Source organism: Pelodiscus sinensis, chromosome 23 (assembly GCF_052426305.1).
Source record: "Pelodiscus sinensis isolate ZL-2025 chromosome 23, ASM5242630v1, whole genome shotgun sequence".
Classification (NCBI taxonomy): domain Eukaryota; kingdom Metazoa; phylum Chordata; order Testudines; family Trionychidae; genus Pelodiscus; species Pelodiscus sinensis.
Window position 1 is genome coordinate 6,819,716 of NC_143074.1, and position 14,725 is coordinate 6,834,440.

The window sequence follows — 14,725 nt, forward strand, 5'->3', positions numbered from 1 at the left end:
CTGGATGGCCCCAGCCCAGCTGAGAGCAGGATTTGGTGCTGAGATGATGGTGATGGAGCGTTTCTGACGGAGTCATCACACGTTCAGAGTCCCAATCTACAGTCACTAGCCTGTGGCTTGGCGCACCAATACTCATGTCCAACCCATTTAGATGCAAAGGTGTGTCAAAGGTGGAGCCATTTTTGACAGCGACTGGGGCAAAGCGTCACATGGTCACATGCGTGTTCCGAGGGCACTGAGCCTATGCCAGAGAAAGAGCAGCAATGAGGAAACTGTCTCGAACCAGCTGGCCTCTAGCAGCCTATGGTCACCAGCGCAGATGCTGTGGGCAAGTCTATGCAGGCCTCATGGAGAAACTCAGTTGATGAACATGAGATGGGGAGGCAGAAATCACCAGGAAAAACAAATGTAAAAATCCTACTCACATGTAAACCCAGCGTTCCAAGGAAAGCCTGCAATGTAGAAACTCTCCCGTGCACCACGACTTTTGACTTTCATGGTTCAATGAACTCCGAATCCTCCATTAATTGCAATGTAAGGGACTCTCCCTAGTTTTCCCACCCAGCAGAATTAGAGCAGCAGCTTTCAACGCCTTCCGTGCTAAGTTTTAGAACATATCATTTTAAATTATTCACTCAGACCCATCCACAAGTCTCACAGCCTTCCACTTTGACTCACAGGCCCCTGAATCGTAGTCTGAGTCTCAGCAAAAACATTCACAAGCCTCAGTTCTGTGTTTCTAGCTAAATTACAAAGCCAGGTGAGTTTCAGGTGCTGTTAGAGAAACTGCACAGCTGAAGCTGACGTCTCTCAGTGTACTAAGTTGCCCAGTTATTATAACGGTGCGTACTTCTGAAGTGCAAATAATGTGTTTGCAGTCACCCAACACTTTCCCAAGTAACAGAACCTTCAGAAACAAAATACAGGACTATGCTACACTAGACTAACACAGCTACATTTCTAGAACCTTCAGAGACCTTCATCAGCCGTTCCCAAAGAAGGCGGTTTGACACCACGCTCCCCGAAGCGTCTGCACTACATACCCATCTTTATGAAGCCAACAAAACCCCGAGAGCGGAGATCAGACCCATCTACAGTCAGGGATCCAGGGCGCAGGATCGGTTAGATTGCTGTGAAACTCGCAGGGCGGCTGCCCCTTGCCCTCACCTACCTGTGTAGAGGTCAGTGTCCGTGTACTCATCAACCTTCTTGTGGTGAAGGATGTAATCCGAGACCTTCGTCCCGATCGCCGGCTGGACATCCAGCCACTCCAGAGAGACCACGGTGCTGGAGGGCTCGACGCTGGGGGATAAGCGCAACCTGGGCAGGACACAAACAAGGCAGAACTTAGGCAGAAGCCCACACACGTCTGCCCGCATGCACACACGCACAAGAACATGATAAACAAGGGGAGGGTGGAACACACAAGAAAGGAAACTTTCAGCTGACTGTCTGCCAGCTGGGGTCAGATCCTGCTCCATAACCGTTCCCTCCTCCACCTGTCTCCTGAACAGCCTTGGCCTTGGGACTCCTTCTGAATCCGCGTCTCTGTGCTGTGCTGATTGAGGGTGACCCCCTCATTTCACCTGAGGGGCGCTCCCTCCTCTGTTACCACCCTCCGAACTACTTCCCTGCAATCTCAGATCAGAGGCCGGGGAGGCCTGGATCAGTGACCTTACGGAGAACGGAGTGGAAGAGGAGAGGGAGGAAGTCAAACTTCCCCTTGGTGTATCTCCCTGCAACCCAGCTAAAGCCAGCAGACTGGGTGTAAGCGTAATGGGAGTGAAGGGATGCAAGAGGAGAGTGTGCATGCCCAAGAGTGTGTCTGGTGGGTGCTTGCAAGAGGCCTTGTGAGCAAGGCTGAACTTGGGTGTAAGCAAAAGAGCGAGAGGGATGGAGATGTGCAAAGTGTGAGTTCGAGTGTGTGGGAGCAGGTGTGTGAAGGGGAGAAAGGGGGCTGGTTCTTAGTCGATGTTGTGAAGGCCAAGACTATAAAAGGGTTCAAAAAGAGCTAGATATGTTCAAGGATAGGTCCATCAATGGCTTTTAGCTGGCATAGGAAGGAATGGTGTCCCTAGCCTCTTTGCCAGAGACTGGGAGTGGGCGGCAGGGGAGGGCTCGCTGGGCAATTGCCTGTTCTGGTCATTCTCTATGGGACACCTGGCTTTGGCCGCTGTCAGAAGAGAGGTTCCTGGGCTGGATGGACCTTTCCTCTGACCCAGCGGCTGTTCTTATGTGTCTTGTATCACAGAAACGTAGGAACGGAGGGACCTCAAGAGATCATCTAGCCCAGTCCCCTGCCTGCACGGCAGGACTAAATATAACATCAGCATCATCACTGACAACAGTGCAAAAGAGGCTGATGAAATCCCACCAGATCAGAGTGGCGCCTCCTTTGACGGCAGCCAGTGACAACACGCGGAGCAGGGCTATGAACTGGGCTCTGAGAGTACAAATGTGGTCGCTGAACGCAGGATGGGAAATCGATGGCGCCTGAGGATCCTGGCTCACGCCAGCGATGTTCTCGTCCTCGTGCAGCGCTGGAGCCGGTCCCTCTTCCTGCTGCCTCAACTAATTCCCCATCGCTTTGCTCCTGGCTTGTTCTCCCTCCGACAAGCCACAGTGACTTGCATTGTAACTCCATTTCTTTCACCATTTGAAATCCCATTCTACAGGCCGCGCTAATAAGGTGATGAAAAACACGAAAGGAACCTGCCAGGGCCACAGCCAGCATCAGGGTTTCTGGAAGGCAAGATGCACTGGACTGAGGACCTAGATTTGAATACAGGAGCCAGGAAATGCCTTTGAGTAAAGGGTCATCTTGAGGGGGGCGTGGAGCATGGGTCATCCTCCCTACCTCTGCAGGCCCCGCCCCTGCCCTGCTCCACTCCTCCCCAAGCTCCGCCCCCGCTCCATGACTGCTCTGCTGCTGTGGAGAAGCCAGCACGGTGGAGCCGGCTGCTGGGCTGCTCCGGCTCCTCCCATCTGCGTGGTGAGTACGGGATGGAGGCGACTCCTGCTGCTGCCATGTCAGGCCCCTCATAATCCTCCAGGTCTCTCCCATCCGTAGGACAGTCGGTATGGACGGGATGGCTCAGGCCACATAACCCCACAAGGGGACTGACTCAATGTGACCACCCCACAGACCCCATTCAGCAAAAGATACATACACGGGCTGTGGGAGAGGACTGCAGTTTGGGAGTCCGTTCTCGTCGAAGGCGTTGAGGTCACACCTGCACCAATCCTCGATAACGTCTCCTTTCCCTGAGCACCAGTACGAGCTCATCAGGGCTCCTCTGAAGGCCTGGATAGTTTTAGTAAAAAGAAGCAAATGTGTGAACACTTAGCACTCAGAGAAGCCAGCCAGCACCCAGTCCTGGCCCTGCCCCCATTATTAGTGTCAGTATCATTATATCTGGGAAGGAAGGGCCTGTGGAAGTGGCAGGACTCAAGAGACCTAGGTTTAATTCCTAGCTCTGCTACAGAGTTCCCATGTGTCCTTGGGAAAGTCATTTAATCTGTGGGCTTCAGCTCCCCCATCTGCACAATGGTCTTATCTCAACTGCCTAGACTGTACTCTTCTTCCAACAGGCTCTGTCTCTCACTACGTAGCTGTACAATGCTGACCACAAAGGGAGTCTTTTGAGACATAAAAGGGGTCATATGGCCCCTGGCACTCTTCTGCTGGAGGACAAGGTTATGCCTAATCTCAGTAAGTCTGGGCTCCCTTTGTCTCCCCTGAAGTTTCAGCAGGATGTACGACTGTTCTTTACTCCGAACTTGAAATTTCCCTCCAGAGCTGACTGCACTTCAAAGGAGAGGCTCCTGAAGAAAGAGCACCCAAGGACCACCATGCATGCAGACTCACTCACACGTCCCTGGCCCATGAGCCATCCAACTGGAGTGCGAGGCGCTGCTTGCTTGAGTGAGGATTACTCGCCGACATAAGGACTGCGGGGCCAGGTATCCAAGCTGGTACAACCAGAAGAGCTTGTAAAAAGCACTTCAGGGAGTGCATCTGATGACAGCTATTAATACCCAGGCACTGTCATTAGCATGGCAGAGACTGCTCCCCGCAGCTCCTACCGTCTCAGAGGACTGACTGATCCTGCAATATGAGCCCCAGAAGCAACAAAGCAGAAGCCCAGGCTCATGGATCAGAGAACAGGATCGGGCCCTGGAGTAGTAAAGATGAAATCATTTGTAATCAAATTTCCTTTGAATCTATTCTTGGGGCTTGTTTACTTTTTGCTCTTCACTGAGGCTGGGACAGACAGAAAACAGGTCAGTTTCGCATCCTAGTTCTCACACACTAGCCCTGTGCTATTGAAACCAAGTTGCTAATACTCCAAGGCTGTGTCTACACTGGAAGTTTCTGTGGCAGAAAATATGCTAATGAGGGACTCATTAGCATGAGTCATGATGTCATTAGCATATTTTCTGCCAATTCTTTTTGCACAAGGGGTTTTTGCACAAAAAGAAGCAGTGTAGCCACTTCCGTTTTGCGCAAAAACCCCTTTTTGTGCAAGATCCTTATGCCTCTCCGGGAGAAGCATAAGGATCTTGCACAAAAGGTTTTTTTTGTGCAAAACAGAAGCGGTTACAGTGCAGAAAATATGCTAATGACATTGTGATTCATGCTAATGAGTCCCTAATTAGCATATTTTCTGCCTCAAAAACATGCAGTGTAGACAAAGCCCAAGGGGAATGCTTAAGACAAAACCAGCACCCTGGCCTATTGGTTCCTAGTGGTGGCTGGATCTCTGGAAACCTGGGTCCAAGAGCCAGGAGCCCCACCCAGCTGCTGTGTAACCTTGATTAAGTTGCTTCACCTCCTCTCATTTGTCAGGCTGGACTACTCAGACCATGAGCTCTTCAGGCAGGGGCTGTCTCCCGCTGTATGAACGTACAGCACCTAGCACTCTGGCGTTCCAACCTCAGCTGGGGTCTCTAAGAGCTATGACCATAATGGAACCCTGACTTCACTATTTCTATTGGCTTTTGCAACTCCTTTCCCAATGTATCAGAAGCCCTCCAGTTTGGACCCCAACCCACTGAGGAGTGTCTCCTTCCCATCAAACAGCTTCACGGGCTGCCCCCACCCCAGCCAGCCCTCCGCTGACAAAACCCCATTGCTGAAAGCAGAGCTACTTCACCCCCTTCAAACCTCCCAGAGCGCCAGATGGCAGATATGTGCCTGGCCCACAAAATATGACTAACTCTCCATTGGGTTACACCTTAAAGCCCGAAATCACTCCTAGGGGAGGACAGAGCTGGCTTCAGCGGATTTGGCATTTAACACAACACTGTAGTAAAAACGCCTTCCTCCAGCCATTTATAAAAAGAAAGGGTATAAATAGAGCCATACGTCACACTCTATTGTTTGGGATTGTGTCAGTTTCCCCAAACACACACGCATCCTTGTAACAAGGCGCCTCGAGTCCCCCCTGTCTGTTGCACTTCTGCTTCCAGACATTTGCTAAATGTTCCCATTCAAGGGGGGGAATACACCATTATCCTTTAGCTCCTAAGTAAAGCTGAGAAGCGAAAAGGATATTTCAGGCAATTAGAGAATGTCTAGAATAGACCGATCAGATGCATGAGAATTAATTATCTCATGCTGCAGCCATATAATAAACCCCTCACCCCATGACCCAAAAAGCCGGCTATAACTAGTGTGATGAGGAATTCATGGAAAGGAAAGGGTACAGGCAAACCACACCAGACCCACTACGTAATGGGAGGCTGGGAGGGCTGCACGGCTGACCTAGGTAACGATGCCACAGATGACGGCCCGGGATGGTTCTTTCTAAATAGGGCCACAGCTCCGATGGGATTTCTTGATGGTTTCAAAAGAGAAAAGACGGATCAGTGGATTTGAGAAAAGCCTGCGGGAGCCCAAGAGGGAGACAGTTGGATTTCCAGCGGGCGAGGGGGTACAGAGGGCAGGGAGCTGGGAGCTCTCTGCAGCCGCGGGAGGAAAGGCGTTAGATCATCCTTGGCCTTTGAACTCCACCTGCTGCTCCATGTCATGTGTCCCGTGGCAGACTCACTCTCCGGCTCCCCTCATATCTCCGGCCAAGGAAAGACAGGGTCAGTGGGGCCATGTGCAGCGATGGTCAGGGAGCCAGCACCAGGGGGAGCTGAAGAAAAAACACCTGAGCCAGCACCCATAAGGAATAGTTTCCAGAGTTCTTTGAACTCAGCATCCACCAGCACCCAAGGGGCGGGAGCTGCCCATGCCGCTGTGTCCTGCTGCCCAGGAAAGGCACCACGGCTAGTACCTGGCCCAAAGCGAGAGCTGCTGAGTAGAGTAACTCCACTCACGTTGTCAGTGTAGGGCTCCATTGTGCCGCTGCTACTCCTGCAACCCACACTGCATTACCACCACTCCTGCAACCCACACTGCATCGCTCCCGCTCCCACTCCCGCAACCCACACTGTGGCACTCCCACTCCTGCAACCCACATTGCGACATTACCACTCCCGCAACCCACGCTGAGCCACGCCCACTCCCGCAACGCACACTGTGCCATTACCACTCCTGCAACCCCACGCTGCATTGCTACCGCAACCCACACTGCATCACTCCCATTCCTGCAACCCACACTGCACCGGTCCCTCTCCCGCAACCCACACTGCATCGCTTCCACTCCTGCAACACACACTGTGCCGCAGCCGCTCCTGAAACCCACACTGCATCGCTACCGCTACCGCAACCCGCTCTGCGCCGCTGCCGCAACCCCACACTGCATCGTTACCATTTACGCAATCCCACACTGCACCATAACCACTCTTGGAACCCCACACTGAATTACTACCACAACCCACACTGCACCACTGCACCACTGTGCCATTACCACTCCTGCAACTCCACACTGCATTACTACTGCAACCCACAATGCATCGCTCCCGCTCCTGCAACCCACACTGTGCTGCTGCCGCTCCTGCAACACAAACTGTGCCGCTTCTGCTCCTGCAACCCCACACTGCATCACTACCACTACCACAACCCATACTGCAACGCTGCCGCTTTCGCAACCCCACACTGCATCATTACTGCTCCCACAACCCCACACTGTGCCATTACCACTCTTGCAACCCCACACTGAATTGCTATCGGAGCCCACACTGCATCGCTCCCACTCCCGCAACCCCACACTGCATCACAACCACAACCCACACCACATTGCTACCACTCCTGCAACCCACACTGCACTGCTGCTGCTCTTGCAACCCACACTGTGCTGCTACCGCTCCTGCAACCCACGCTGCACCACTGCTCCTCCTGCAACCCACACTGTGCTGCTACCACTACTGCAACCCAAACTGCATCACTACTGCAACCCACACTATATTGCTACTGCTCCTGCAACTCACACTGCGCCGCTGCCGCTCTTGCAACCTCACAATGCATTGCTACCGCTCCTGCAACCCACACTGCGCTGCTACCATGGCTGCAACTGTACACTGCCCCCACCACACCCGTAACCTCACATTGCACTGCTACCGTGCCCGCAACCCCACACTGCACTGCTGTCGCTCCTGCAATCACACAGTGCATCACTACCATTCGCACAACCCCATATTGTGCCGCTACCGCTACCATAACCACACACTGGGCCCTTATCGCTACTGCAACCCCACACTGTGCTGCTACCACTCCCTCAACCCCACACTGCATCATTAACACTACCGCAACCTGACACTGAACTGCTACCACTACCGCAACCCACTCTGCTCCTCCGCTCCTGAAACCCACACTGCCCCCCACTCCCATAACCCACACTGTCCTCCCACCACTCCCATAACCCACAAAGACTCCAACCACTTTTGCAAACCACTATCCTTCTGCCACTCCTGTACCACACGCTGCCCTTCTTCCACTTCTTCACCCAGTCCCCTACCACCTGCACATCCCACACCACCCTCTGCCACTCCATACCACTCACTGCCCCAACCATCCTCACTCTCCCACATTGCATCTATCAGCCCCGCACCACACGCCACCCTCCTGCTGCCGCCCTCTTACCATTCCCTCTGAACCGCCCTATACCTCTGCACTGTTCTCCGACTGTTACTCTGCACATCTAGGAGCCTGGCTCTGCCTCTGGGAACCTGCCCAGACATGCGCCCGGGCTGCTTTCGCAGCACCATCCTAAAGCCCCCTGCCCTACACTAAACGTTGCCCCCCTGGGCTCTGCCCTGCAGAGAGAATGCTGGGCACTCTCACACATCTGCCATGGCCAGCCCCATGGATGGTGCATGGTAAGTGGTATTTCGGCCAGTGCTTTCGCAGCTCTCCTTGCCCCCCAGGAGCACTCCTTGCTGGATACCCTGGCCACCCAGAGAACAAATCTCAGCCGCCATGCCCATGCCCTTTAGCCACAGCTGGTAGCTAATTGCTTTTATTGTTTACGGTAAGCGTATGCTGCCCCCCCCACCCCCTCGTACACTTTAATTAGATCCTGCAGGTGCAGAGCCCTGATCTGCCTTGTGTCAGCCTTTGCACAAACGAGGTTAGCCCGTCCATGCGTCCTTCAATTCCACCCATTAGGCCAACGCACCTACGCCCAGTAACAGAGTTACACAGAGAACCAGTGGGCCCCCCGCCCTGACAGCCGCCTCTATTCAATTGTGCTGACATTTGTTTCTGGAGGAGCAGCCGGCTGACGTCAAATCGAGCCCGGAGAGGCCAGGCGACGGGCTCAGCTGGCAGCCCATGGGCAGGGTTCCTCGGGGCTGGGCTTTGCTTGTTTTTAATCAGGATTTCTAGTAAGTGTGTGGGCTGGGGAGCCTGTGCACAGAGGGGAGGGGCACCAGAGGCAGGGAAGAGGTCAAGTGCTTTGGAGAAAAAGAGGATGGTTGTGGCAAAGGTCGAAGCGGCTCCTGAAGCAGGGATCCAGCAGCCTCCAGAAATTACCCTTCCCAGACATGACTATAAAGTCCAAGGGCTCCAGATTCCCTCGGGGGCCAGCACCTAGTCCCTTGGGGCTCCATGTCTACCTTAGGGGCGCTACTATAATCGCCAAGGTTCCCTGCTGCCCTCAGGGGACATTGTGCCAACAATGCAGGGCTCTGCACTGTCCTTGGGCATCCCTGCTGTGAAGTGGGGTGCCCAGTAGTCTCCTGTTGCCTGCAGCATTTCCTTCTGTGGGTTCTCCTCAGTTCTTGGCTGCCCTGCATGGATGTAGCACCAGATTAGTGGGACCCACCTGGCTCGTGGGGTGCCGGCATGTCTTTCTGGGGTGCTATCTGATTCCTGGAGGGAATGTTCTTGGGCTATCTGCTATCATGCCCTGCAAGCGGGGCTTTCACCGGAACTTGGTTGTCTGCTTGCTTGCTTTCCTGACTAGGAAGGGATACTGTGGGGAGCCCTTGTACATACACAAAGGAGAAACTGCAATTCCTGTAATCCATACAGTGAGTTCCAGGCGGAAAAGGACTCCTCGCAGAGGACAATGCGGGGACACGTCTGAAAGGGAGAGATCTGCCAGATCTCAGTCTTGGAGTAGAGAGTCATCTCCAAACACAGCTGTGACAGTCCCCAACCCTCCAATCCAGCCCTGGCCCTGGGAGACTGAAGACTATTGTCTCTGCTCCTTATCCCGGCATTGGGGCGTGTGGGCCTGGGGGTTAATCCTCCAGGAGTCGGCCCTTTCTGATCCTTGACACAGCTACCTCCTGCCTTGGTGCCTGGCTGTGACTGAGGGGTAATTATCCCCATTCCACCCCATTAACCCTTCTTTGGGCAGGGACCATGTCCCCAGACTGTTTGTCAGAAGCCAGGAATGGGTGACAGGGGAGGGGTCACTGGATGGTTCCCTGTTCTGTTCACTCCCTCTGGGGCACCTGGCATTGGCCGCTGTGGGCAGAGAGGACACTGGGCTGGATGGACTGACCCAGTATGGCCGTTCTTATGTTCTCTGTGACACCACCTCAGCCTGGGACGACTGGCAAGGGAGGCCCCTTGGCACCGTAACGTTAACCCTAGAGGTGCTGGGTTAGGGCCCGATCCTGGCAAAGGGCTGAGCAACAGCTAATTTGTGGGAAATGAGGGTGCTCAGCATCTCATCCTCCATGACGGCAGAGCCCATGATGGCTGAATAACCCCCTTCCCATAATGCACTGAACAGGCCGCTTGTCTTGTAGGAGCTGGCTGTTCCCCAGAACCCTCGGCCCTGGCAGCTTTCCCCTTCAAGTTAAAGTATCCACAAGGTATTGGTTCCCTGTGAGTCAGGCCACTTGGTTCACATCCTTCAGTGCCAGAGGGAGATTTATGAGAGGAGAAACTGGCGCGGAAGGTTTATTTTCTAGCTGAGGAGTCACACCATTAGATATATAGCGTTATGAATCACAGCAACAGCATCAAATGTGCTCTTTACGGTATAATAAGGCTGACACCCCACACCCGCCCATACCCATAGTACGGATTGATGGTTTCCCCCACAAGACGGCTACTTTGTTTGTTTTGACGTGTTCTAGACATAACGAGCCATAAAGCCCCATCTTACCATCTGTTGAGTCTATTCTTAACAAATATCAGGAAAACGAATGACCCGGGCACCCCATCCATCCCAGACGTGAGTGCAGACGGGTCTTATTTCTCTGACTGGTTGTGCGATGGGGGACACGGGGCTTGTTTAGTTTTCATGCCTCAGAGGCTCAGCAACTGAACACAGAAACATTTTAACTGCCGCCAACAGGTCATGCGCGGGTGAGAAAGGGAGTGATGAAACGTCACTCCTGGCGGGCGGGGTTTTGGGGTTGCTGGGAAATAATGTGAGGGTCCCTGTCCAGCGTTCAAGGCCTTAAACACAAAGAAAATTCCACCTCTGGGACTTAGGAAGAGTGGCTGGGTAGCGGGGAGGGAGAATTCCCTTCAAGTGTCCCAGTTTTCAGGCAATTCTTTTCAGAAGGACTGAGCACCCATCGTGAGCATCAGGCTTTCCAAAGAGCTCGAAGGGCTGGATGCAAGCTGTGTGCTCAGCCTTTCTGAAAACAGGGAGTCATCTGGTGTTGCCGAGGACTTGGACACCCGACCTAACATACGCTTTGGCTCAAAGAACTTCTGTGGAGAGTGCTTGCCTCGTTTTCAGGAAGAATGACAAAGGCAAATATATGCAATAGGGATGTCAACGTGCAGTTGACGATATGATTAACCGATACGCCTCGACTTCCCAGTTAATCTTGTTGAGTACATGCATTCCCACCTCCTCTCTCCGCTGCTGCCTTTGTATCAAAGGGGTGGGGGGGAAGGAGCGGCAGTTGGTGCCCATGAGGAGTTGGCTTCAAGGGGGCTCCCCGGGAGAACCAGATCTGCCTGCACTCCCTACCCCTGCACTGCTGCCTCTGATTGAGAGCCAGCAATACAGAGGGTGAGGGTGTAGGCTGGAGCCAATATGGGCAGGAAGCTGGCCTTCAAGCCAGCTCCCCATGTGTATCGGCTCTGTAGACCTGCCTGCTCCAGTCCCCGCCTTGCTGCCTCCTACAGAGGTCAGGGAGGGGGCAGGCAGGAGCCAGTGCTGGGGGGAGCATGTCTATCAGATGTAGCAGCATGGTGGGGGGGCAGAGGAGGCTTCTGGGAAGCAGCCTCTGTCCATGGCAGGGCTGAGCTCCCCGTAGACAGAGGCTGGTCCATATCCAGCAGAGCAATCTCTGTACATGGGGAGTTCGGACCCTCCACACACAGGGGCTGTTGCCACCCTGCGCTGCTGCCTCTGTATCAGAAGCAGCAGTGCAGGGCACTAGGTAGCTGGTCTGCACGGGGAAGTGTTTTTTAAACGAGCTCGCCTCACGGACCGGCTCCGCCTGCCACCACGCACTGTTGCCTCTGCTACAGAGGGAGCTGTGTGGGATGGCGGAGGGCTCCCCAATAGTGGGGACAGGAGCGCACTGGCTGCCGGCCATAGCTGGGTAACCGATAACGTGAAACGAGGTTTACAAGATCGGTCAGCAAAGGCTTTCCTTGTCGACTGATCCCCGTCTTGACTGCCAGTTTGTGCCGATAAACAGCTGCGGCCATTTTTATTCTAACCAAGTGGGGGATATTTAAATTGACTATGTTGGTATGTCTAATGTATGTGCTTCTGTCAGCAGAGGCATGTTGTCTAGACATACTCTAAGTGTGGAGATAAAAAAACCGGACTTCCCAGTCCAGGGACTCTTTCCAGGGTCACAGAGTTTGCATCTGCAAGTCTGTTCCAGGGTCAATGCAAAGGAAGGGGAAATTTCCCTACTGTTCTTGATAGGTGACCACATTTTCTAGTGTGCACACCCTCCTCTTCTCTGGCTGCCTCTCAGGGGAGCAGTCTCTCTTGCAATCCAGCCAGTGGAGGGCTTTGACATTTTGCAAGAAAGGTCGGGGTGCTGGGAAGGATCCAGGCCGGGCAATGCTCCCTATTATTTATGGGAGACAAGGGAGCAGCAGAGGAAACTGGAAAACCTGGCAGCATCAGGCAACATTTCTACTGCAGTGACATTCCCGGCTGGGTGAATGGGTGTTGCTTTCACACCTAGAATACCAAGCTCCCTATTATAGCACAATCAGATTGGCCCTCCGCCCTGTCTCAAATGCATGTCGGATGTAGACAAGATCCATATCGGGAGGAGGCCCAAGTAGCCAAACTTTGCACAGTGTATTAATGCAAGAATAATAAGTACCAATTAACAGATATTATTAAAAAACACATCCAATAATAATGCTGTTCCCAATTGCTCTGGCGCCCTTTCAACTTTGTCCATGGAAAAATAAATTACTGGCACCAACCTTTCCTGTCTTCAGACTCTGCTTTGGAGAAGTTCTCTGCCTGCACGGCGTGTTTGCTTTGCTTTCAGAAGCTTGTCTAGCCTTTTACTTCTGGTCCAGGACCACAGAAAGCTTGGAGAAGCCAGTGAGAGTTGCAGTGTTGGAACCAAGGCCCTGGGAATGGCAGTTTCCCTGGCATGCCTGCTGATCACATGTACGGTTTTCTCCTCCCCTCCCCTAAAACAAGCAGCTCTGGGATACCACAGAGAAACAGCCCTGAAAAATGGGACTAACAGGCAGAAGCACAAAAATCTCTATCTGCTTGAACTGACTTCAAGGGGAAAGAGCAACATCACACAATCTCTGTGTGCAGTCCCTCCTGGGTAGCTGGAGGTCATAAGTGCTCTGAGTCAATCCAAATCTGACATGCTCCAGCTCCACTTTGATTTTTTTCACCCCACATTCACTGATGCGCTCATCGCTACTGCATTTCCTCAATGCAGGGCGCTGGCTTTCCCGGTTCCAGGTTGGCTCTGCCTCTGGGGCAAACTGAGATAGCTCATGGGAATCAGAAATGGAAAGGGGGGACTTGGCCAAGCTAGCCAGACCTACATTGGCTTGCAAGTCTCACAGGGATCGCCCCAAGCCCTGCAGGTGCCTGGATAGTTGATTGGCAGCAAATCATAGAATCATAGAACCACAGAGCTGGAAGAGACCTTACAAGGTCATCAAGTCCAGCCCCCTGCTCTAGGCAGGACCAATCCAACTAAATCAACCCAGCCAGCGCTTTGTCAAGCCGAGACTTAAACACTTCTAGGGATGGAGACTCCACCACCTCCCTAGGTAACCCATTCCAGTGCTTCACCACCCTCCTAGTGAAATAGTTTTTCCTAATATCCAACTGTGACAGGGTGCCTGCCCTGCACTGGGCCTTTAAGCCCAAGGCTCAGGTCTTGAGCCTTAGGGTGGCTGGAAGAACCCAGCTGAAGCGGCTAGGCTAATGAGAGCCCAGCTGTCAGAGATCCAGAGAAGCCCGGGTGGCTAGGCGAGCCCAGCTGTCAGCTATAAAGGGGCGAGTGGAGGGCTGACTGCACAGGAACCAGGAGCTCCTTGGAGGGAGACAGGCTGGGGATAGCCAGCAAGGGCTGGAGACGGCAGCCAAGACCCTGGCTAGGGGCTGGAGACAAGACCCTGGATTTGGAGCCGGATCGTGAGGCCAGCTTGGTAAGCAGGGTGGTTGCAACAGACTGTGCCAATGATGAGCAACCCATATAGACTGTAACTTGACCTGAGAGGGGCTATATGAGGACAGTCAGGGGGCACTGAGGCACAGTGGGGGGCTCGCACCCTGACACCAACCTGGACCTCTCCCACTGCAACTTGAGACCATTGCTCCTTGTTCTGCCATCTGTCACTACTGAGAATAGTCATTCTCCAGGCAGTTTGGAACCTCCCTTCAGGAAGTTGAAGGCTGCTATCAAACCCCCCCTCCCTCTTCGCTTCTGCAGACTAAACGGACCCAACTTCCTCAGTCTCTCCTTGTAGGTTGTGTGCTCCAGCCCCCTCATCATTTTGGTTGCCCTCCACTGGACCCTCTCCAATGCGTCCACATCCTTTTTGTAGTGGGGGGGCCCAGAAATGGACATGATACTCTAGATGTGGCCTCACAAGAGCCAAATAAAGGGGAATAATCACATCTCTGGATCTGCTGGCAATGATCCTCTTAATGCATCCTAATATGCCATTAGCCTTCTTGGCTACAAGGGCGCACTGTTGACTCATATCCAGCTTCTCATCCACTGTAATCCCCAGGTCCTTTTCTGCAGGACTGCTACTAGCCAGTTGGTCCCCAGCCTGTAACAATGTTTGGGATTCTTCCGTCCCAAGGGCAGGACTCTGCACTTGTCCTTGTTGAACCTCATCAGATTTCTTGTGGCCCAGTCCTCCAATTTGTCTAAGTCACTCTGGACCTTATCG

The 14,725-nt window shown here is 53.3% G+C and overlaps 1 protein-coding gene across 4 annotated transcripts in view; it reads right to left on the reverse strand.

Moving 5' to 3' along the window:
• The window catches only part of ASTN2 (astrotactin 2), a 733,588-nt gene that overhangs the window by 177,760 nt on the left and 541,103 nt on the right, over window positions 1-14,725 (reverse strand). For all 4 annotated transcript variants that reach the window (XM_075905850.2, XM_075905849.2, XM_075905851.2 and 1 more), the window contains 2 exons: window positions 3,171-3,304; window positions 1,172-1,320 (listed from right to left, as the gene is read on the reverse strand). In XM_075905850.2, coding sequence (XP_075761965.1) covers window positions 1,172-1,320; window positions 3,171-3,304 — 283 coding nt within the window. The remainder of the gene's footprint in view (window positions 1-1,171; window positions 1,321-3,170; window positions 3,305-14,725) is intronic.